Genomic DNA, 24744 nt, shown 5'->3' with positions numbered 1-24744 from the left:
AACGATTCTATGATTCTTTGATTCTGTGAGTGCTCCTGAGCTTTGCTCTGAGCCATCACGCCACCGTGGCCAGTACTGACTCCAGGGTGTTTTAGAGAGCGTGCTGTCTGCAGCCAGTGCATGGATGTCTGCATACGGCCATGCTTGGGCAGCGCATGCAGCAGCACGTCCCATGCAGGGCTCCATCTCCCGTGACCCAGAGGAGCGCGGGTTTTCGGCGTCAGGCCTGTGGGCTGGATAGACTGCCATGGGGACAGAGGGGTGGCAGTCAGGGCTTCTCCCATAGCAGTGGCTTTCTGTTCACCCCTTGCCTTTGAAGGAGCAGTATTGGCCAGAGGTGCTTCTGCCGCTTTCAGCAGATTCTGATGGTTTGGAAGGAGATATCCCCACCATCAGGGTCTCCTGCACGCAGCGTGGTTTACAGGTGCTCCATAGGGTTGCTGTCAACACACATTTCATTTAGTTCTGTTCTTTATGAGAAAGCAATGTGCCCAGTGCCTGTCAGCTCAACAGGTAAGGCAGCGCAGGGCTTTCAGGTGCTAAGCTGGGTTTACAACTCTTCTGGCACTTACCTGGGAAGTTTGAATCATTGTGTACTGCAAAGGAAATTTCTCCCTTTGCAGGTCCTTTGCAGTGAAGTATAGAGCAGTCTCTGTACTGCCCAGGTATAAGCACAGCACTGATATATTTGACTGACTAATAAGTAAAAGCAGCTGTAAGGGAAAGGTCTGAAACGAGGAAGCACAGCAGCAGGCCCCAGTAAGCAGGTTTCGCCTGTAGTGCTTGAGTCTCCGAGTTAACTGAGGAAGACGGGAATTCCAGTGCTGGACTGCACCCACACCTGGAGGTCACAACTCCTCCTTCCACTGCCTGGTGTGGCCGTGGGAGACACCTGGAGCAGTTTGCCGTGCAGATCTCATTCTCTGCATGGAAAAGAGGTCGTTTAGTTTATGTTTACTTGTCCATTACTAGAGCTTCTTCCGTGTTCCCTGTGACTGAGTGCTGGGACTTCAGGCAGTAGCAGGGGAGAGCTGGTTGTTTCCTCTGTCTACATTTTCCCCCCTCAAGTATTAAATTATACTTCTAGTATTTGCTTCATAAGGATACAGCTCTGAATTCAGGATGAATTTTCTTGTTTACTGAGTCTTTAAGGCACTAGTGACACTTTACAAATCGTGTATCACGGCATGCAGTTACTGTAGATATATGGCTTCCAGCCCACGGAAAATGGTGTGCCTGGAGTCCTCATGTAACACATCAATAATGCAGGTGACAAAACTGGCTATAAGGCTGGGTTTCCTAGGTCAATTTTATCTGTATTCCTTATCGGTTTATATCTTGGATTACCAATACGAAAAAGTCATCCTTGAACTATCCCTCAGATGACTCTTCACTGAGCTATAGTTTAGGATTTCCCCGCTGTCCGTGGGCTGTCGTCAGCCCCGTGGTGGGGAAACGTGGGGCAATGCTTCCGAATTGTGCAGCTGTGGGATCGCGGTGGGGGTAAGCCCGATGGGACAGGTGTATCTGGAGCCGCCGTGACGCGTGGTTTGCTCACATCAGGCTCCTTCTCCTGGCTAGGAAGCCAATTAAATTGTCATCTCTCCAACTCCGTCCTCCCCAGGGATCAGGGCTTCCACTTAACCTTTTCATGACTTAATTATGATACATGTATGATGAGAGGGCAGTGCTGATGCTCCCATTTTGTGAAGTACAGTGGTGATATTCTACAGAGACTTTATGTCTTGTTATCGTTATAGAAATAATTTACTTGACATTCAGAGAGCTTGAGTCTCCCCTTTTCTCACTTTCAGAGGTTCAGGCAATACACAAGGTCTTTCTCCCCTTAAACCAGATATCCTTCCAGGCCTGCGCCTGACATAAGTTCATGGGCACCTAGTTTTGCAGTTACAGTCTGCAGCAAAGTCACATTTGTGGTTCTTTGAACTTCAGACTATTGAAAGAACTTGCTGGTCAACACTGATCCAAAGAGTTGAATTTAATACAGGGGAAAATCCTGAAGGATTTGGAGAAATCAAATGTTACACTGGCATTTGTAAGAATAGGTAGGATGACTTTGTCAGCTGTTTGCCACTAAGCTAGCTTCCATCAAAGGAAGAAGTAATGGAAAGCTGTTGATAAAACCATCTAAGCATAATCAGATCATTCGGCATATTAACATCTTGTCAGGCAAACTTTGTCTTGGTCTGGTGCTCGCCAACGGCTATCGTGAGTTAGCAGAAAAAATCTTGCATAAAAATTGTAAGTAAAATAATGAAGTAGTATGGGAAATGATGGAAATATTTTTACCTGTATTAAATCAGTGTGTGTGCATTTTAGACAAATGAAAGCGAATGTAGGTCACATTTACTGGAGTGACCTGACGTCAAAGGAGATGTATGTACAAGATTGTCCACTGACTGTTATGAAATCTACTGCTTCGTTAGGGTAATGACACAGCTTTTAAAAATATATTGTTTTGATAATAGATTTAGAGTGACGGATAACTTGTCTAGGCCTGTCAGTACAATACATCTTTATCTATATTGCTAACAAAAATCACACTTTCTGCGTACATCAGCTGAGGTGAGAAGTGGACCTACAGGGACCTTTGTTGAAGGCTCTGGCCCTTGTCGTGCGCGATATCAGACTAGATAATCATGGTTTTTCTGACTTGCTTGCTGCATGTCTCTAAGGCAAATGGTTTGTTCAGGCATCATCAGCCACTAAAGACAAGATTCGGTGTTTGATTTCTTAGAAAGTTAGCCTGCATCGTTCAGTGCATCCTGCTCAGAGCTGTCCCTACACCAGCAGAGAGTGTCCTTTTACCGCTGGCTCTTCTGAATGAAGATGAGACAGTGAATCCTGCGTGGACTGAAGATTCATGTGAGAAAAAGACACCTCCATCAGTCTGGTGAAAAGCCCTGAGTGAGAGTCTTCAGCTCCTGGCCCCAAAATTGCCAGCCTGGCCAGGGTTTGGGGAGCATGTCTCTGTTTTGAATTCCTAGGTTCTGCGTATGTTTGAGCTGCTTGATGCAGCTGTGGACTCACTGTTGCACTTCCTACCAACCAGCTTTAGCTTCTCTCTTACACATGTGATAACTACACTTCTTGAGGGGAGGCCACTACGAGCCGTCACAGCCAAGCTCTGAGGGTCTCTGGTGCTGCTCTTGGCACTGCTATGCAAGCCCTTCTTCACACTCCTGTATTGATTACCCTTCAGAGAAAGTAATGCAAAGTAATTCATTGCCACATCAAGTATGCCATCTGCCAGGAATCTGTATGCACCCCAGTCAAGACCTAAACTTAGTGCTTGTATAGCAGCGGACCGAGGATCTGCATCAACACCGTCGGTGCCAGAGGCTCTGCATCACGCTTTTAGACTGACCCTGTGCGAGTGGCGGTGCCGTGCTCTTGGCCAGCCACTGGTCAGCAGCCAAAATGCAGACGTTTCAGGCACTAATGTCTTCTGGTGCATGACATATGCTGCATCATTAGGCAAAACAATGGCTTGTTAGCCCCATCCTCCTGGTGATTTAAGTACGTTCAAGAGCTACTCAGCAGAATGACTGCTGTGCTGCTGTTGCAGGAGAGGACTGCTGTACAACTGCGATCTGTTATTTGACAACTAGCCCTGAGCAAAGTGGCTGTCCAGGGTAGAGGAGGAATAAAATCCACTCTCTGACCCTCCACTGTGTTTCACACTTTCAGGGGAGTGCAGATCTGTCGGAGCGTGTCTGGGGTTTTCAGCCCTTTATTCCTAATGTGTCAATAATTTTAGAATAGAGTCATAGAATCACAGAATGGTTTGGGCTGGAAGGGACCTTTAGAGGCCATCCAGTCCAAACCCCTGCAGTGAGCAGGGACATCTTCAACTAGACCAGGTTTCTCAGGGCCCCGTCCAGCCTGGCCTTGGGTGTTTCCAGAGATGGGGCATCAACCACCTCTCTGGGCAACCTGGGCCACTGTCTCACCACCCTCACAGTAAAACTTTTTTCCTTATATCAGTCTAAATTTCCCCTCCTTTAATTTAAAGCCATCACCCCTTGTCCTGTCACAACAGGCCTTGCTAAAGAGGTCACCCACACCCTTCCCACAGTCCCCCTTTAAGCACTGAAAGGCCGCAATAAGGTCTCCCCGCAGCCTTCTCTTCCCCAGGCTGCACAACCCCATCTCTCCCAGCCCGGCCTTGCAGCAGAGGGGCTCCAGCCCTCGGAGCATTTCTGTGCCCCCTCTGGCCCCGCTCCAACAGGTCCATGTCCTTATTTTCTCTCTCCGTGACAGTCAGGTGATGTGGAACACCGTCTCGTGCTTTGGCAGGCAAGGAAGGCAGAGTAGCTGGGAGAGGTGGTTTCAAGATCGCACCTTCGCACCCCCTACACACTCGCTGAGTACTCCTGTATCTGGTAGCCCATCTTCAGCTTCATCTTTGAGGCTGCTACTGGCGGAGAGCAGCTCCGAAACCCATGCAGCACAGTTCACTGGAGAGGGCACAATCCCCTCACTGGTCCTGGGTCCGCCGTTCAGGGGAGGTAGGGCTGGAATGACCCTACCGACGCTGCTCCCTGGGTCGCCGTGCGAACGAGCGGCCGGTGTCGTAGTGCCCAGGAGCGGCACTTTGCTTGGAAAGGTAACTTCTCCCTTTCCTCAGCTGTGGCACAGGCTATTAGCAACAGCCATCTGTCTGGTAGCATGTGAAAGCCAGTAATGAGCATTAGCTCTGGTTCCTGCGTTGAAGTCAAGCTGAGCCTTGCACGTATGTTCTTTCTGAACCGATACATAGAGGTTGTGCTAGGCTCCTGGACATCCTTGCCCACCTTCTGCTTGCTTTTTGCCACACTGTCTCAATCCGTCTCTCTCTTTGTTTTGTAGCTGAAACCCCAATTGAGGAGTTCACCCCAACCCCAGCCTTCCCAGCGCTCCAGTACCTGGAATCAGTGGATGTGGAAGGAGTTGCTTGGAGAGCAGGGCTTCGCACAGGAGACTTTCTGATTGAGGTGAGCCCGGATGCGGCAGGAGAGCGGCCGGTGGCTGCCAGCAGCATCTGCCTCCGCAGGACAAGGGCCCACGTCTTGCATCAAATTATTTTCCTTTATAAGGTGTTTTGAGAGCTGCGTAATAATTGTTACTGAAATGCTTGCTGCCTGGATGTCTTGATGAAAAAATGTACTTCGGGTACAAAAATTCAAGCAGGTACATGTTCTCTGTGCTAGGAGATGAGCTGACAGGTTCCCTTCTGCTAACTGAAAGTACGGGGAAAGTGGAGGTTGGAGAAAAGGCTCATTAGATGCCCACTCTGGAGGCCAATCAGGACTGTTTGGTACTGACATTTATTACGGTTTTGCCCAATGTGGTGCAAGTCTTGGGGTCTATAGAGAAGAATTAGACTGACCAGGTGTGTAGGTCTCTGCTCTTGTATCTCCCCCTTGGTGCTTTCCCGTTCCTGAGGAGGCAATGCTGGAGGCTGTGTACTGCCTCCACTCTGCTCCGAGCCCGCAGCCAACTGGATTTTCCTGATTACCTTTAAAACAAAGGGTTTAAAGCAAGGGTTAGAGTCACTGGCCACTTCACGTTAAGCAAGTGGCCCGAGGGCTGCGCAGAAGGCGCGGCGCGGCGAAATAGAGGTGCAGCCTCCCCAGGGCACAGGCGGGAGGCTTAGGAGAGAACCGGGGTCGGGCTCTGAGGTCCGCACCAGCGACAGCCCTCGCTTGCTCCCGCATTAGTGTCGTTTGGTTATTGCTTGTAAGTGCGTATCCAGAACCCTGGTGGCAGGTCAGGAAGGCGTCATGGTGGGTGCTGTGTCCCAGCACGCGGGCGGCGCGGGTCTTCCCGTGCTGGTGCTCACCGTCTCTGGCCAGTGCAATGACGCTGCGAGGAGCAGTCTTGGCATATCAGCTACTTCATTTTGTGGTGAAGAGGATAGTTTTAAGGAGTGATTTAAGAGAGTGATAACATTAGTTTGTTAATGTTTATAGGGGCTCCCCTCACTATAGGAGGAAAGTGTAGGAGACATTACTGTGGTACCTGCAAGTGAAAATTACGTTCAGAATCCGTGCCAAGTGGGTATGGTACAAATAGGCCAAGTCTGCATTTCTTAAAGCCAGAAAAAAGGCTGTTACAATAAGGCAGTGCGAAATTATTTAGAGTTTGTGAATCGCTCAGTCAAGATGCCTTAATTGTGAAGGGATCCCGGAGAGTTTGTTTCAAACAGAGATGTATACACTGTGAGTGCAGGAAGAGATGAGAGATGAATCCTCGCCCTTCCAAGGGAGTAACGGTGCCAGAAGAGGCAGAGCGAGGCCGAATCAACCCTGAGTCTGTGAAACGACCGTGCATTAGGTGGGACGGAAGGGGAGCTTCGCATGAAGGTTTGATGTGCGTGGCGTGGCCAGGCTTCGCTGCGCATCTCCTCATAGCAAGCGCGGAGCAGCACACGCTGGACCGGGGGTCTGTGCAGTCAGGGGAAGGGCTGGCATCCGTGGGGTTGTGCTTTCTTGCATCTTCCCGTGCAAAAATCATGAGGCTTTAAACCCAGTAATGAAGTATATGAAATCTGCATTGGTCCGACGTGGTGGTGGTGGTGAGGTGTAGGCTGTGGCTGTGCGTGGTGCAAGGCAGGCAGAGCTGCACCCTTCTGGCAGGTGGACCTGTGAAGTTGTACCGGTTGTGGAGGTCTTCCTGGGACCTGGGGAGACGGGTGGTAAGCCTTTGCTCAGCTCAGCTGCTAGTTGATGGAAGGCCTGTGCCCAAAGCAGGGACCGGCTGTGATGTGTCCGTGCCGAGGCGCTGAACGTGCTGTGCCCTTCATCCCAGATGGGGAGTCCCACGGGTGCTGCTGCGGGGCAGGCAGGAGGACCGACGGCCAGCGTGCGGGGACACGGAGCCGCCTGCTGCCAGCAGCATGGGCAATCCCGCGGCTGGTGGATCCCAGGGGAAAGGGGAGAGGGGAGCCAGGCTCGAGCACCTCTCAGCAGAGGTGCCGGTCGGCACTTGGCCTTACTTCCAGTGGGAAGACCACACCTCTCCTCCGCTCTCCTCTCTGCTCTTCGTGGGGCCCAGATTTGCCCTCCACACTTGCACCAAACGCTCTGCAGAGCAGCTCCTGGTGGGGCCGTTTGCTCTGTCTGTCCTTTTGTGGGCACAGTTCCTGCAGCCAGAAAAGTCCTCTGAAAGCTGCGAGCAGGAGGGTGCTGGCAAGAGCTACGTGACCCAAATAGCCTGCTGTCATCTGCATTGTTGGTGTGTCTTCTGCAACCTCTAAAGAAAACCGGTGAAGTACCGATTGTCATAAACCTGACAAAATCATTATAGAGCTGATTTCTTCTGATACGTAGTATTAGAAATTTTACATGTAGTATTAGAAATATGACAAAGCAAGGAAGAATTTCAAATGCGCATAAAGCCACGTGGGGTGCGAGGAGGAGGTTAGTGCTGCAGTAGAGCAGCCTCATCCCGTGTGAGACTCGCGATCCCTCTCCCCTCCCTCCCAGTTTGGATGTTCAGCTGCAGAATGAATGTATTTAGCCGGTAACCTGCCCTGAGCGGGTTACCGTTCCCTCTGGATCAGCTACCTGAGCTGACTTCCCCTGTGGCTGCGTAATCATTAAACCTATGGCAAGTGGAGCAATAAGCACGTGTGGTTTCCCTGGGAAGGAAAGCTGGAGGTGGGTTTAGAATGAGCACAGCAACTTCACTGCAATGTAAAGCCACATCCCCGGGGCACTATTCAGAAAGGGAGATGTTGTGATACAGCTTGAAGCCTTGTACAGGTGCCTGGGACCCTTTCATCAACCTGTCCAAGTGTATGGATTAGAGATGGGTTGAATATAGATGGAAGGTGCACGGGCATTTTAAGTGTGAGACTTCATTTCTAGCCTTGTAACTTGTAGCCTGAGAGCATCTCTTGCTGAAATTAATCTTTAGCCTTCTAGCTTTAAAGCTTTCTTAGTACTGGAGATCAGTGCTAGACAGCCAGGCACATGTAAGGTGCTTTCACACTGGAGTTAGCAAATTCAAATAAAGAAGTGCAGGTGGGAAGTCCTGAGAGGTGTTTGCAGGCAGAGCAGTGTTTGGTGGCAGTGACAGTCTCCACGTGAGAGGTGACCTTGCCCAGCCGTGGGGAACAGCTCCTTTGGCACCACAAAATGGCTCTTTCATGCAAGGACCAGGTGGCAGGGATGCTGCTTACAGCTCCAAGCCAGCCCTGACCTGCCCTAGTCCTCCTCACACTAGTTCAGCAGTTAAATCAGCTTCTGAAGCTGGGAGAGGGGTGGCTGGCCGTGGACACTGGGTGCAGTCCGGTGGATGCTCCAGCAGCTCCCATCCCTCCGCAAGGCTCCCACTTGCTGATACTCAGAATTCTTGACACACGTGCGCACACACGTGCACACATGTGTGCACTGGGCTCCCCAGCCCATAGGCACTCGGTCTGTCCAGCACCTGGTCTCCAGTCCCCTGGTCTCCCCAGCTGCCTAATGCACAGGCGCCCACAAACACAAACCAGTCTCCCTGGCAGCTGCTCCAGACACAGGGCCTTACCAGTAGCGGACTCTCAAACCCACTGGTCCATCTGGTCCAAATTCGCAGACCCCCAGCCTCTGCAGTGTCTGCCCCAGGTCTATGGCCCTGGCTCCAAGCCTCTTATCCTACTCACTGGACGGTCCAGCTCAACGGTTTCTAGCGAATTGAATGCACCCACATGTGCATCAACGTGCAATGGGGACGCAGGCGGGTCTCTGGAGCTGCTGGCACCCCAGCACCTACGGGCCCTACAGCCCCTTCCCCGGTTGCTGGCAGCTGTGCCTTCATGCACACACATGCAGAGGGACACAACACGGCGCGCACCCTCACCCCGAAACGTGGTCAGAAGTAGTGCGGTGACAAGACGCGGCAGAGCGTGGTGCCCAGGCTCGGGCCGTACCGACCAGCAACCTGGTACGCTCAGCTGGCCTCTTCCTCTCCCTTCTCCCTCTGTTCTCCCGTGCTTGTCCTTGCCTGTCCCACCGTCATCCCTTCCTTGTCCTGCCTTTGGTCCTTTCACTGGGCGTATCGGTAGGTCTGGCACAATCCCAGAATGCTCGTCCTGGCATCCCGTAACGCATCCCATACCCCCGCAGGCACTGGCTCCCCGTGGTCCACGGGTGTCCTGGAGAGAGCTTCTCCCACCGTCTCATCCCTTGGGTCTTGAGCACAGACCTGGGGCTGAGCCTTCCCCCGCGGTGGCCTTGGGGGAAGCTGAGCTGGGGTGCTGCACTGACACCAACCAGGGCATTGGGGTTCCTCCAGCTGTCATTGTTCCTCTGCTCCACTATGCCTGCGGAGATCAGCCTTTGATCACGTATGTAGTCACGTACGCTGCCTGCTCGCCCCTCGCTGGTGGAATTTATCTCCTGCCAATGCCGGTTTTAACAGAAGCGCCTGCTGCGAGGCTGCCCGGCTCCCTTACGCTTCTCCCCTTGGACTGTCTTCTGGCTCTGAGCTGTGGCAGAGGGAGCCTGGAGCTGTGGAGAGACGTAACCTCAGTCCTGCAATGCCACCTATCAACAGAAATTCAAGCATCAGAAGAAGCGTGTTTAAAATTTTGCCCTCACAGCTATGCTGAGGCTTTTACACCAGCCGAGTCCCCAGTCTTCCAAGTATTTGCAGCTGTAAAGTACCATAATAGACTGGAATATCTGCCCTTTGCTCTCCTTCCATAGAGATACTCTTTTTTCCTTGCCTTCTGGGCTTGCTGGTTTTTCTGCTTTCCTTTGTCGTGCTTCAAATCCTCTCTCTCAGGAGGTCTAGACACTTAAGCCTTCTCTTCCTACTGGAGTGAACAGGTTCATTTCTTAGTCCCAGCATACCGTGTTTATGGTTGGACTCAACGATCCTAAAGATCTTTTCCAACTTAAATGATTCTATGTGGAGTGGTCACTAGTGCTAAATCTCCTGCTTTTTGTGTTGACTCAGCCCCTGCTTGCTGCAACGCATTTTGGGTGGGAATCTAATCCCAATTTTATTACTGCTGAAGATTTTACCCACTGTCTAGATTGTAAGCTTGTAGGGGAACTGTCAGGATGCCTGGACCTGACTGTCCCGATCCGTTTAGTGCCACGCTTCGTTTACTTTGTTAGCCTTGTCTCTCCATGTCCTTTCCTTGACCCTCCATGGCTACTGCCAGGCTCACTGCTTCGATCATTTACCTAGCAAAAGCCCAGTGACCTCCAAAACATGCCTTTGCCCAGGTTTCAGGAAAAGCAGTCCAGGTGAAACTCCAGCAGTTTCTGCTCAGCATCTTTGTTATCTGCTGATCCAGCAGCCAAGGGATCCTATTTTGCAGATTCTTCTGCTAAAAAAAATACATGAACCGATCTAAGTTATTTTGTATTGTCAGGTCTTCTAAAGAAAGACTGCCGGTTCCTCACCAGTAAGGCGGCTGCCCTTCCGTCCTAGTGACTAACCTTCCTGTCTGTGATGAGTGTGATTCAGCTCAGCCATGGGCAGAGCGGCCTGTTGCGTTGGTTGACATGGGCTGCGCCAGGAACGAGAAAGGACAGAGAATTCCCAGGGCTTCTGCTTGCTCCGGGCAGACGGATCAGAGGCACCAAGCTCTGCCCCTGATCTTCCAGCACTGAGATCACCATCCCTCACCCTCTCTCCCGCAGTCTTTATGTGTATAGAAACAGCTAGATAAGTAACCTCAGTGTTTACTCGGCATCTCTTTTAGCTGCGCTTCCATCGCATGCACTCCAAATGGAGTGATTGGAGGACAGCTCTAACGTGAAGCCAAGCGGCTGCTTTCCTCTGGTTGGTTTGGCTGACACCGGCTTGTCAGCGTTCTCGTTTCGACGTCCAGGTGCCAGCTATCCATGGGGCACCGTAACTCCTAAATACCACTGCGGTCCCGCAACCCACGGGGCTGCTGCGACAGCAGGCGCAGGTGATCTCAGTTCATGGCGTTTGGTAGAGACCTATGGTGGGATTCATCTCGCCTGGCGTCAGGCTTCAGTCGCCTGGGTGCCTGCACCTGCCTGCCTCATCTGCTTTGCCAGTTCTGCCTGTGGATACCAAAGAAATATGGAGATGGAATTCAGGGAACAATTAATTCATCTGACCTAGCCTGGAGTCTGCCGTAGGATGTGACGATGATACCCAGCGCCTGGTGGATTCTCTGACCGGCTCTGCCCCGACCAGACGCGGATCCCAGGGCAGCTTTTTCCAGGGTAGGTGCCCATTTTGTGGACAGCACGTTCTGTCAGGTGAATCCCAGCGCTGCGGTCTCTTGGCAAAAAGCACATTATTCTGTAGCACTGCGGGTGAGAAATAGCAAACGTGGAGCAGCTGCTTGGTGCACTTGGTTTTGCTCTCTGCGCTCTCAGGGTTTTCTCTCAGAGGAACTGCTAGAGTGTGCGTGCTGTCGACACTATGGGTGTAGCTGGATGTGCAGTTGCCACTGGCACTTCTCAGGTTTAGGGGTGCAAAAGCCTTAAAAACAAACCAGCGATGCCTCTCCGACGTGGAGTCAGCGAGCGTTGTGGCGTTCGTACGCTCTGAGGTGCTGACCTCTCTGGAGACTCAGAAGTAACACTGAGATCGCTGTGAGTTTGTCCTGTTTGGCCTCCACCAGCAGCAGACACAGAAGGAAACCCTTCCTGGACACAATGCTTTTATTTGGAGATTCAGCCTTTGAACGTGATTCTGAGTGTGACATTCCCATTGCCTCAAGAAGGCATCTCGTTCGATTCCCTCGTCTCCAGGGTGCTCACTTTCTCGTTGCAGTCCGTCTGTCTCACAGAAGTCATCTCCAGTTCATGGTGGGCCAAGAACTTCAACAGCACAAGGTTTCGTCACAGCCCTAAGGCTCTCCTCATGTTCATCACTGCAGAGACATCATGTCTAGGTGTGTTGAGCCATATAGAGCAGGCAAGAGTGTTATACCATACCCCAGACCCTGTGCTACACGTGTAGGCCTGGGTTTATCTATGTACAGTCCTGAAAGCCATACTATGGCCGTGTTGCCTCCATCAACTAGAGATGCCTCCATCAGCTCTACCTTCAATGGTGGCAAGATATGACCAGTCTGTGCCAATAACATGCTTTTTCTTTTCACTTCCCCTATTACTGCAGCTGCCTCTCTTCGGCTGCTGAGTGCACTTCTGCAGCATCTCCAGTCTCCCAGATGTTTTTTCTTAGCTGTCCCTGGAAACCACAGCTTTTCACTCAGTGGCCTGGATGTCAGATGGGTCTGAGGACTGCTCATTTCCTATGAGAAATACTCCTTTTAATAACAGACAGACAATTAGCAGATGCATTTTTGTGGCTTGGTGGACCATATTTTCAGCCTGACATACGTTCAAATCCTTATCCATTGTAGAAACTTGTGTCCCAGTTACACAGGAGTCTTTTTTACATCCTAAAATGGAGGGGTTTTCTCTTAGTTCCTTGAGCATGTCTCTCAGTAGTTTCCAAGTATCTTTTAGTGGGAAAGTGGAGAGAATATTGTCACATTGCTCTTTGTCAAGGCTCTCTGGGGATCCTTGAGGGTTTTTCCATCAACTAATTACTCTGCTTTACAGTGAAACCGTAAGTTCGGGCTGATCTTCCTGAGCCAGCTTTTGAACCCACAGCTGTATAGGGTTCTCCTGAGATCCCGCTCTGGGTAGGATGACATTAGGTCAGCTTTGGCTCTGTCCAGCCAAGCCTTAGAAACCTTCTGCAGGAAACCCTTTGCAAGATGGTGGTGCTGCAATCTTTCCATCCAACCTATATTTCCCAAACCACAACTTGTGGCTGTTGGCCACATTTGTTTCATCATCTGCTAATTCCAGGAAGAGTTTGGCTCAATCAGCTTTGTAAGTTGACACCCTGCAAGCAGTTGTAGACTGCTTGAGTTTTTTGTCATGCAGCCTGGGTCTGGACCCTCTTCAGTTTTTCCCTGTCTCTCTTCAACTTAATGGCCAAAAACTGAACATCATATTTGAGGTGCAGCCTCACCAGTGCTGAGTAAAAAGGGCAGTAACTTCCTTGATCTGCTGGCCACGCTGCTTATTATGTAGCCCACTATGCAGCTCGCCGTATTCTCTGTGGGAGTGCGTTACGGGCTCATACTCAGCCTGGCAGTCATTGTAAACCCCGCTCCAGCCTCTTGCATGGAGCTGCTACTCGGGCAGCCTCTCCTGAGCCTGGACCAGTGTGTTGGGTTGGTCCACCCCAGACGCACACCTTTCTTCTTCTCATTGCTGAACTTCATGAGGTTTCTGTTAGCCTGGTCCTCAAATTTCCCAAGGGCCCTCTGGTTTGAAGCTCTGCATCTCACTGTCAGATGTTCCCCCTACTTTAGTATCATCTGTACTTTTACTGAGGGTGTCCTCCGTGTCATCTGTGCTGTCAATGAGGGTGTTGAACAAGGTGGGCCCCTAGACTGGCCCCTAGATCACTCTGCTCATTGCCAGTTGCCTAGCCATTAATCGCTACCTTCTCACGCAGCAGCCCGCTCTGTTCTCAGCCCGCCTAGCTGCCCGTGCGCCTGGTCCATAGCTCCTCAGTTTCCCAAGGAAAATGCCGTTGGAGTCGGTGTCAGAAGCCTTGCTGGCTCTGTGGTATGTCACATCCACCGCTCCCCCTCTGCCCACAGAAAACAGTCATGTTACATCGGTTAAGCACAGTTTGCTGTTGCGAACTCCATATTGACTGTTCAGGTTTGCCTTCTTGTCCTTCAAATGTTTGTGCATGAAGAGGACATGCTCGTGGCTTTAAGGCGGCTGAGGAAGAGCTGGCTCTCCTCTTCTCAGAGGTGAGTGTCACGTTTGGGACCAGTTGGCCGGGACCTTCCAAATCGCCATGATTTTGCCTAGGAAACAGCAGCTTCATCGCCTCAGCAGCTCCCTCAGTCCCCTCTGCTGAATCCCACCAGGTCTGTGGACCTGGATGTCGCAGCTCTTCTTAGAAGTCCCTAACTTGTTCCTTCCCCACTACTGGCTGCCCTTCTTATATTGTCCACTACACTTCAAGGTCTGGGACCACGCTTTGTCCATGAACACTGAGGCGTAAAACGAAGTTAAGCACTTTGGTCATGTCTGTACTGTCCATGGCTGATTTTTGATCAGCAGACTTGATTTTCCCTGAACTTCCTTTTGGCGCCATTGTACCGCTGCAAGATGTCCTTGTTCTGCTTAATGTCTTTGGATAGTCTTTGGTCCAGCAGGGCTTTGGCCTTCCTGATGCCGTCCCTTGTGCTTGAGCAATGTTTGTATTGTTTTGGTGCCTGTCACTGTTTCTCCTTGCGTGTGCTCTATGCATTTCAGTGCATTTAATAGAAGAACAAAATAGTTAATTTAAGTTCATTAAGAAGCTTGCTACCTTATCAAGCAAGCCTTCTGCAAAAATACCCAGACTTGCTAAACTACAGGCTTGGTAGGTTGCTCCTGAGATCTAAAAAACCTTTCTTTGAAAACCAGCGCCCCCTTCCTTTAGGGCTGCTTCCTAGGAAGCTGAAGCCTGTCCTGAACCTCGGGATCCTAGCTCTGCTTCCCACCTTTCAAGCCTTCCTCCAGATGCTCCACGCAGCCAGCTGGCAGTTGCCGCAGGCTGAGCTGCCCTGTGACCACATTCACCACCAGTTTTTCCCTGTTGGTGAGCAGCAAGTCAAGCAGAGGGTCACCTCTGGCAGCCCTCTCTGGTGTTTGTGTTAGGAAATTCTAACCAGGAGTCTGGGAGCCTTCTGGATTCCCTGGCCAGTGATCCCTTGCCTTCCCAGCAGGTGCCTGGATAGTCGAAATCCCAGAGAGGATGAGGGCTGCGGGACGTCAACTAGTTGTTTATGGCCAACCTCACCCAGCACCTTGTCTCAGGCGGTGGTAGCAGACCCAGCCTTCCCTGCTCCTAGCCTAGATCCAGAGACCCTCAGAAGGCATGTCTCTGCTCCCACACCACAGCTCTTCGGGGTTGGGAGCTCCATCACGTGGAGACACCTCCCTTCCCTGCCTGTCCTTCCTGAACGGCCAGTAGGCAGCTGTGGCCGCGTCTTGATCAACAATCGTGGAGAGCAGCGTCTTGTTTAATAAAAACAGCATGGGAAATATGCAGCTTCGGCCTGTTTGCTGAAACAACCAAGGACGATGGATCAAAGAAAGGGCACGACAAAGCAAGCGCTGCATGTTCCAGCGGTTTGCAAACAACAGGTGGCTGGCTAAATTCCGGAGATAAGGAGCTGAGAAACAAGAGTCAAGTGCCTGCCAGAAGGAACAGAAAATATAAGCAGCGAGCTATACTGGGAACATGAATCGGGTGGTGACTGGGGAGTAAAGGGGCCTCCCCTTTACTGAAATGCTGTATATAATTAGAGAATTTTATAATAAGGTGATTCTGTGCCTACACCCTACGGCGTCTGTGTCCATCATATACCATAAATGATGCTGTCCCAAGTCTCTGAGTCTGACCACATCATAGCCCTGCAACCACGGCAGGACATGCAGTTCTTCGTGTTTGCTGTCCACGCTCTGTGAGCCTGAGGAAATCCTCCAAAGGCCCAGTCCTCTGCACAGGAAAATTAATGTCCCCGTGCGGACCTTTACTGCCAAACCTCCCCCATGCCTTCTTATCTCTGGGCTTAGGCCCCCATTGTGTGATGTAGTTTAAAACCCTTCCTCCACAGCAGCAAGCGTGGTCGCAAAGGTGTTCTTCCCTCTTGTAGTTACGCAGGGTCTTTCTCCATTTTGAATGCATTTTGTTCTTCTTTATCCATTTGACAGAATCTGTTAGGAAAACCCCTGCACCTCTTGCATTCCACAGCAGAGGTGTCTGAGACGGCAGCATCGGAGCGCAGAGACTGTCTTACTGGAGAGCAGCGCAGGGCAAGACTTGGGTAGCAGAGGTGGAGCTGCCAGCAGCTCTCCAGGCCTATTTCGGTAGGGCTCAGGTGTCCTCCGGGTTGTCTTTGGGAAGAGTCGCCACTCTCGAGCTCAGTGCGTACCCCACGCCGTCGTTGCCCGTTCTGCAACCTTCAGGTAAGACACAGGGTTGGGGAGAGCAGTGCTGTCACCTCGCCGGGTAAGGACTTGGTCTGCTATTGTCACCTGGTGTTGCTGCGTGGCACGAACCAACAAGTGAGGATGCACTCGAGTAAGTGAACTGAAGGAGAGAAGAAGGTAGCTGCTCACATGTTCTTAGGAATTCAGCATCCAGCAGGGTCACAATGTCTTCTGGGCTCTTTCACTCAGAACTGAAAGGTTTGGCAGAACAGGAGTAGGGGGGTTCACCCTTTTATGCTACATTCAGGCAGCCTGGGCCAACAAAACCTACAGGTACCGCTGCGGCAAAGAGTGTCTGCGCTTTACTCCTGGGGTATGTGCTCTGCCAGCACTTGAAAGTGGGCAGCACGTCTTGAAGATGCTCCACTTAGCGGTAGGTAACCCTTAGAGGCAGGGGAAGTGGATGCGACCGTTTTGCTGTCATGTAGCTGGATGAAATGCAGTAGCACAAAGATGTGGCTTTTCCTGGGGGAGGGTTTCAAGCTGCAAAGATTTAGGCAGTCATGCAGAGCTCAGCAGTGGCTTCCTTGAGATGCCTTTGAACAACGTGGGATTTGAATGCGGTAGCTGCTGCAGAGGGTGCCCGGGTGACCGCCTCTTCGCGCCCAGCACCAGAACAGAACGCGTGCAGACCATTGCCCTGTTACACAGCTAGTGCCCACCTGGCTCGCTGCAGGCAGCGGGACAGCATCAGGCTGTGAAAGTGCCACAGTTTAGGACTAGATTAGACCTCCTGGGGCGTGGGATTTGGAAAATCCTTCTTTAACTGACCGGGGTTCAAGAGCACGGTCTGTAGTGTCTAGTCTTGTATCCTCCCCTGAGCCTGGCAGTTTTTAGATCCTTGATGTTTTCCCTTGAGGAGACTCTAACTAGTGCTGTAGGCAACAGCCTTCATGCATACACTTCCATTTTATACATACCTTGTGCGTGTGTGCGTGTACCCATGGGACGTACAGACAGTGAATACAGATGTGGATATAAACTCGTGGATGTTTTCGTTATTTAGGTCTTTATGATACAGTCGTACAAAAGCATTGTTAGAAGAAGAGAAAATTGCAGTTAACAATTGACCTGGGATCTCACTGCCAAAGCAGGGGGTGTGTGGGGCAGCGAGAAGGTTTGTGGGGCAGCGTCTGCGTTGGTGCTGAAGAGGCCCCACCAGTCACCTTCCCTTAGGGGTAAGGAGAAAACCTGCTGTGGCAGAGGTTAGTTCAAAAGGGAGCATTTTCGGAATGCCTTTTCTGCCTCCAGTGAGATAGTGTTGCTGTGAGATAATATAATCTAGCATTAATTTCATTTGACAGATTTTTTTTTTAAAAAAACAAAACTGATTGATGGCTCCAGTAAGAAGGTGCAGGTGTAGCAGCAGATCTGACGGCTGGGCTCTGGCTGCGCTCACCATGTGCAGAGCATGTCAGCAACCCATGAGTGTCTCCTGGGGAGGAAAGAGTGTCATTTTTCTGAACCTCAGAGTTTTTGATATTTGGGAACATAAATTTTACATAATTAACAAAATCTAAGGGTTATTTGAGGACACACTGCTCAATGCACTCAAAAAATGGGGGGGGGGGGGGGGGGGGAGGAGGAAATCTGCTGGGCAAGACATCACCCACTTCAGTGAGATGATGAAGGAGCAGTTAAATTTTACTTACAGACACATGTATCCCCTTCTTACTGGAAAGGTTAGCAAGTAAAGGAGAAGGAAATGCGGTTAATTTGAGCTAAAGTGTGTAGGAGGTTGATAACGGGAGCCAAAGGAAATATCAGAGGCCAATATGTACAGATAATAAGAAATTTTAGAGCATTAGAAGAAAAAAAAATCTGGTAGAGATCCATTTCTATATGTAAATGATAAAATTGTATATTCTGGTGCAAAAAAAAAGGGGGGGGAGAAATGTTCTGTTCTGAGTTTGGAACAAATCAGGAGGATGTATCTATCCATATGATGTGCTTGGAACAGAAAGTTTCCCAGCTGTAACCAAGGAGAAAGTGAGATAGTATTTGCTAAAAATAAACATACTCAAATTAACAGGCTTGAATAACATACACCCAAGTGTCTAAAAGAGCCTAGCTGAGGAGTTGTCTGAACCACTGATGTTAATACCTCAGAATCTTGCTAATCTATGAAATTTCAGAGTTGGTAGAGGGCTGTTGCTATTCTAATATTCTGAGGGTATAAAATAGGTGATTCAGGAAACTATAGCTTGTTTAGCTCAGCATCAGTGCTGGGTAAAATAATGAAGCAATTAATCTGGAGCACAGTCAGCAAAGAATTAGAGAATGAAAATACAATTAATATCATACAGTGTGATTCCATGGAAGATGGAAACAAACCTGCTGTCGTTTCTTGACAGCATCATAGGACTGGTTAAAGTGAGCACTGCGTCGACATAGTATGTTTTGACTTCCTTAATAACCATGTGACTTGTGTATAAATAGCCTTACAATAAATGGCATTAACAGAACGAACATGGCTTCGAAGCATTGTAAAGCTGTGCAGGGGCGCATCTCAGAAAGCAGCTGCGCAGGGGAAGGTACCAGTGTGTGGGGACATCACCAGCAAGGTTTCTTTACAATTTTTGATCCCAGCAGCTCAACGCTTCTACCAGCATTTCAAAATAGTGACAAAAGCCCGTGTTTGTAGGACTGCAAGTATCACAGACAGTGAGGGAATAGCTACAGTGAAGTAACTGCTGCAGAATGATCTGGCTTTCCTGCTGAAGCAGCCATGTTCCAGCAGACCACGCAAGGCGACGTGTCTGCAAGCAAAGAATGTAGGTTACAGGATAAGAAATTACCCTGGAAAAATGTAACTCGGCAAAGGACACGGGTGTTTCCAAGATAATTGTGTTAATGTTAGGTGGTTGCGTAGGATGCGGCAGAGAGATTTTGTACATGTAAAGGACAAACTTCCAGAGTTACGTGAACTTGCGTGTTCTGGTTGCAGCTTTGGGAGATCACTAAAAACATCACGTTGTGCAAGTCAGACATTAACACCACGGATGGCTCTCGCGTTACCAAGTGGAATTCTAGAAGGGCCTCAGAATGAGTCACGTGCCGAGGAAGGGTTTGAGGCTTAAGGAGTCTGTCCTGCTCAGCATGTCGAAGCAGGGCTGATGAGGGCAATAGCTCTGGTGTGTGGGTATTTAATTCCGTTGCCTGGCTTGGAGGGAGACAGCTCACCGCAGATCTTGTGCATGTACAGAAGATCCCTTGGATGAGCACAGTCATGGATGTTAGTGAAATCCCATTTCAAACATTTCCTGCACCAGTACGCCCTACGCCCAGAGAATGAGATTGCCTGGGAAAGGTGGGAAAGAGAGTTCAGAGCTCACATTCTCAGAAGGAGCATCGTAGGATCTGGATAATCTTGTGGCCTTTCTCTAGTTTGAGCGCTCTGAGATGCTGAAAGGGTGAAGTTGGTAACGGGAAATCCCAGTGAGCTCCACTCTCTGGAGTGACGTACGGGTTTGTTCCTGTTGGTGAGGATTTACCCCCAAGGCCCCCTGAGTTTTGCCCTGTGGTCTGTGCATGCCCTCGCTGCTGGACCCGTTGTTCCCTTGGTGGATGTCCATAATGGAGCTCTGGAGCAGAACGAACTTATTTCGGGCTTCAGAGCTTACGTTCCTCTAAGTAACTCCTTATTTCTGGGAACGTGCATGATTCAGGTGATTCATTGTCAGACCAGGCTTCTTGTGTACAGAGAGACACTGCGTAATGGAGGTGTAGACACATACCACATAACACGTGGTTCTTCCAGCCTTTCCTCAGAACTCAGCCCTTCTAATTTTCTGATAATACTGTGCGTTTCTCAAAGCTGCTTCTCACTGGTTGACATCATCTGGATAATGAAGTGCCCAGAATGGACCACAGCACGCTCGCTGAAGCTGCAGGGAGAGCACCTTTATCATCCTCCAACAATCAAGCACTGCACTGTCATAGCTTTGGATACCAGTCGCCATTAAAGGGGTCCTTCCTTGCACGGGGACAGAGATGTCAGTTCTCTTTTTCCCTCAGCCTGACTTTGGCTGGGAATGCTTTGTTTGCCCCAGCACTGTTGGCACCGGGCTAGGGACGGCATGACTGTACCCCTGATCTCCGCAGAGGTGGCATCTCCTCGAAGAGGACGTTTTCTCATGCTTTTAGCATAGCCAGATGTGCTGAAGCCAGGTCACAGTCCAGCACTCTGACCAGCTGCTTTTAGATATTCCACACGTGGCAGGTTCAGTGTTTTACACCAAATTCACTTATTTGAAGTTATTTGACATTACACGGGATTTTGATTTAGCAGAGTGGCACAGCAATGTACTTAAATTAAATGCAAATGTAAATTGCACTTAGCAGAGTAGAGCAGATGCAATATACAGCTGAATCACCATACAGATGTGATTCTTATTACCGGCCTCTTATAATCTGCTCACCATCATGACACTGGCTGTCCCCAGTCACCTCAAAGGCATAAGTGGGCTGACACAAGCTCAAGCCCGTTGCTGTCTTTGAATTCTTTCTGTTTGTCGTTCAGTTTATATGTTCTCTGCCAGGCTAATCCACTTACCCAGTCCTTCTCCCCATTTTGGTCTTCCTAACTGAGGACGACTTTTGCGCTCTTCTAATTAATTCAAGGATGGGGTTACGGAGCCGGTTGACCCACTGAACTGGCACAGCCAGTTGATCCACTCCCCTGACACATCTGGATGATCCACTCAGCTGCTGTAGCCAGCTCTTCTAAAACAAAGGCTCCTCTCTGGCCCCCTTGGTGTTGAGATTGGTCCAGCTTTCATTGCAACAGCTCTGGTCAATCACTCCCTACATTTTCCCCTGAGCTGCAAGAGCGCATAGACCTTCCCTGTCTCTTCAGAGCTTTCTTCTGCTGTAGGCATTCATTGGTCAGTCACAAGGCAAGAATTATTAGTACTATTACTCAAGTCACGTAAGAGCTCATCTAGAGTAATATCCAGCACCCTAGAAATCTGTGTTCAGGAAAGATGAATTCAGGCTGGAACAGGAGCATGGAAAAGCTACTGAGATGATCAGGAGAATGGGGACGTTATCTCCTGTGACAACTGTGAAAGCTTCATATCCATATCAGCCTCCTGGGGGTGATCAGTGTATGGAATGTCCCCTTGGGCCAGACTGACGGTCCATTAGCCCAGTTCCCTGTCCTTGACAGTGGTGTTACAAGACGCCACACAATTAAGGAGAGCACGTGAGCCTGGCCGGTTTGGGCAGTCCATTCCCCTCGCGCCTTCCAGCAGCCAGTGGCGTCACACTGGGCACGTTAGCGGGAACGACCCTGCTCAGGCCTGTTACAATCTGTGCGAGGACCTGCTCTCCAGGAATTCATCTCACCTCTCTCTGAATCTGCCACTGCTGTCCACCTCCGCGGCCTCCCGCGGCAGCCAGCTCCAGACGACCATTGCCTGCCGCAGAGAGAAGTCTTGCTCTTGTCTGGTTTGATCTGAGGTGCCACTAGTGTCGTCGAGAGCCCTCTCCTCCTAACGCTGCAGGATTTGGTGAACAGCAGCTCGGCCTTCACCGTCTCCACTGCCTTGGGGAGTTTCGTACGCCTTGGCCACGCGTCTCCCTGAGCCTTCTCTTCTCCAAACAGGAGAGGCCCGGCCTTCTCAGTCTGTCTTCGCAGGGCAGTTGCTCCAACGCCTGGACCATTTTAGCTGCCCTCCTCTGGCCCCTCTCTGGCTCCATCGCTGCCTCCTGGAGATGCTGAGCCAGGCCTGCAGACAGCACTGAAGGCGTGCGTGTGCAGGATCAGCACAGCCCCAAACGGCGCTGCTCGTCTTGCTTTCCCTCTCTTCCCTGATATGTTTTGCTGGATTTTTTGGCTGCTGTTGTGCACTGAACCCATGGTTTTGAGAGTGCTAGGACCCATCTGGAGCTGTACCCACTGGGTCCATGGTCAGCATCATGTAGCATGTTCAGGTGACTCTTCCCCAGCAGCGTTGCTCAGCATGTACCTACACGGTAGCCCATCTGCCACCGTTTGCCCTCTCAGCTGGGAGTCCTCCTGGAGTTCATCAGCACCGATGCCTCACGTGGCTACTCAGAAGATAGTTGGAGCAGTTTATAATGCCCAGACTTTGACATAGTGTCTTCACATTTCTGTATATGTTCTTTTATGTTTTGTAAACATGTTCTGCATGATTTGACTTTGATCTGTTGCCTTCTTCCAGGCCAAAAGCGTATCTCGAGAGCAGGGCATCCTCACCAGGCAGTTGTGTCCAAGAAACTGGAAGTTTTTCTTTATTGCTGGATGAAAACCAGTCATGTTCCCACCACTGCCTGTCTGATCTTTCTCATTCCAACACCTCCCTGTTTGAGGGCCAGCAATCATTTGGAATGTTTAATTCAATGGGCAGGACTCCCAGCTGCCGGTCTTCTTGAAGATTCATCTCTGCACTTCGTAGACTGCGACAAAAAAGTGATTTTTGTGTGTGTCTCAGGCAGTTCCCCTGTGCTGTGCTAACATCGTCAGGCAGCCCCAGGCTGTCTGCGTGACAGGGATCCTCCGTGCATGGGTCTGCTTGCAGAGATGAAACAGTTTGCTTTGTTCATTTTGCTGCCTCCTCTTTTTATGTCTGAGTGCTTTTCTTCCTCCTGTGGGAGATGGTATTGTGCTCCTGCGAGCGCAGTTCTGACGTCTCATTACTGCTGGAGGTGGGGGGTGGCTTGGCTGAGATCCTCTCCCAGTTCGGCGGCTCAGCAGCACCATCGTACCATGGCCCCCGGTCCCGCTCGGGCACCTTACGCCCGGGGTCTGTGGCTGTCGGTGGGCTGCACGTGCTGGCGTCGGGCCTCCCCTCCCACTGCGGAGCCGCATCTTCAACCACTGGTTTGCTCGCTTGGTGAGAGCTCACCTCCCTGTAGTTCGTGAACCCAGCCTCGGTGCCAGCCTCTGCGATCTCCGTACACGCGGGTTTTCGTGCCATATTGACTCAGCGCAGCTTTGAAGCTGAGAAAACTGAAAATCTTCACACCTTCATCTCGGCCTGCTAACCTGTTTATCAGATGTGTTCTTCTCTTTGTATTTTGACTTTTTCGAGAGCAACTTTTAGAGAAACTTCGCTCGGATGCATGTTCAGCTGAAGTTGTTTGCCGTTGCAGAGTTCTGTAGGTCATCTTGGGTACCACCAGGAGCCAGGTGGTAGAAACCAGGATTTCGTGTTTTCCAGAAATTGTTTTTTCCCAGACATTCTTGCATATTGCCAGCAACTCTCTGACCAGTCTCCCCTGTGGTCAGCTTTACTGTATAACATTCATTCCTGACCTCCTACATTACTTTAGCCTCTTGACTGCTTTTCTTATCTGCTTCCTACAAGGTGCCCTCCCTGCTGGTCAGGTCGAGCTACGGCTTCCTGGGTTTTATTCTGCCTTTCATAGAAAAGGCCTGGCAGCCTGGGGCCGAGCCTGTGAGCTTGTCACTGGAAGCACTTTAACGTGCTGCTCCCTCTATTTTAAACAGCAGCAGAGATGTTAGTTTTTCCCATAGGCCAAATCACTCACATTCGCACTCCAGCGACCAAGCCTTCCTCTGCAGACCTTGTAACCTAACCCAGCCCTGGCACGTTTCTGGCTGGTTTGGCTGTGGCTTTGGGTAGGCATCCTTCTGGCCAAGGGTGTTTCAGGGAGTCACAGGGTCGAGTTGGCGGTCCTGGGCAAGTGTGGCACTGAGACCCTCTGCACGCACTGGCCAGCATCGCGTCATCTCGTCTCGCACGGCTGGCCCGTCGTGTGCTTTGTACAGCCGGTGTTGCTCTCACCGCTGCTGCTTTTTCGTGCTCCGGACAGCCAAGGCGTGCCATGGGTGGGAGAAGTTGCACAGTGCAGGCTGAGCTGGCGCCTTACGGCTTTTGCAGGAGTTGTCCGTCTGTGGGCACATCGGAAACACGTTGGGGGAAAAGCTATCTGAGCACGTCGGTACCTTTTCCTCATCCCTGATCTCACCAAGCTATAAACAATTGAAAATCAACATTTTCCACCTGCTAACTTGTCTGTCAGCAAAAACACCAACAACCTTCGAGCACACCAGCAGGATACGGTGCTTGGGTCATGCTTCTGCCGGGCAATGCCACGGCGGTCGGTGCTCTCTCCCCTGGAGACCACGTACCCCAGCTTGTGCCACCAGCGCTGCGCCAGGATGGAGCAGAGGGAGCAGGTCCCACCTTTCCAGCCCGCAGGGTCAAAACCTCCCACTCCCGCTTCCCTGAATTCGAGTAACCTAAAAAAATCTGACCTGCTGCCCATTTGGGTGGGCAAGTTTGGATGATCAAAAATGAAACAGAAAGCACAGGCATGTTCTGTCAGTATTCCTGTTCGTCATTTGGGAGGGAGGAGGGTGATGGTCGTGTGTCACACGCAGGCAATGAAACGCTGTCCAAGCCACTAGTGACTGGAGATTTAAGCGGCTTCCAGGTGGTAATTTTTCAGTGTTTGCATTTTTTAATGTTATGATGCTGGGGCAATGCCAGGAGGCTGGCAGAGCGCTGGCGTTCAGAAGGGGCAAGGGGATGATCCAGTTAGTTATAAACCTGTGAGCCTGGTGTCAGTTGCTGGCAAAAAATAATCAGATACTGTAGGCAGTTGATAAAGAGTTAAAGAGTAGAATAAAATAACCAGCAGAAAACCTCACAAAACACATTTCATTCTTTGAGGTGTGAGATTTGTTTGATAAAGGTAACAGTTAAGATGTAATAGATTTTGTTTACCGCTGTTTGGCACC

The 24744-nt window shown here is 50.5% G+C and overlaps 1 protein-coding gene across 11 annotated transcripts in view; it reads left to right on the top strand.

Annotated features, from left to right (window-relative positions):
- Positions 1–24744, top strand: part of SHANK3 (SH3 and multiple ankyrin repeat domains 3) — a 401813-nt gene that overhangs the window by 320749 nt on the left and 56320 nt on the right. For all 11 annotated transcript variants that reach the window (XM_075081824.1, XM_075081828.1, XM_075081835.1 and 8 more), the window contains one exon: positions 4873–4997. In XM_075081824.1, the coding sequence (XP_074937925.1) occupies positions 4873–4997 (125 nt within the window). The remainder of the gene's footprint in view (positions 1–4872; positions 4998–24744) is intronic.

This window comes from Phalacrocorax aristotelis, chromosome 1 (assembly GCF_949628215.1).
Source record: "Phalacrocorax aristotelis chromosome 1, bGulAri2.1, whole genome shotgun sequence".
In the NCBI taxonomy this organism is placed as follows: domain Eukaryota; kingdom Metazoa; phylum Chordata; class Aves; order Suliformes; family Phalacrocoracidae; genus Phalacrocorax; species Phalacrocorax aristotelis.
The sequence above is the reverse complement of the archived record's forward strand: the minus strand, read 5'-3'. Positions and strand labels throughout refer to the sequence as shown.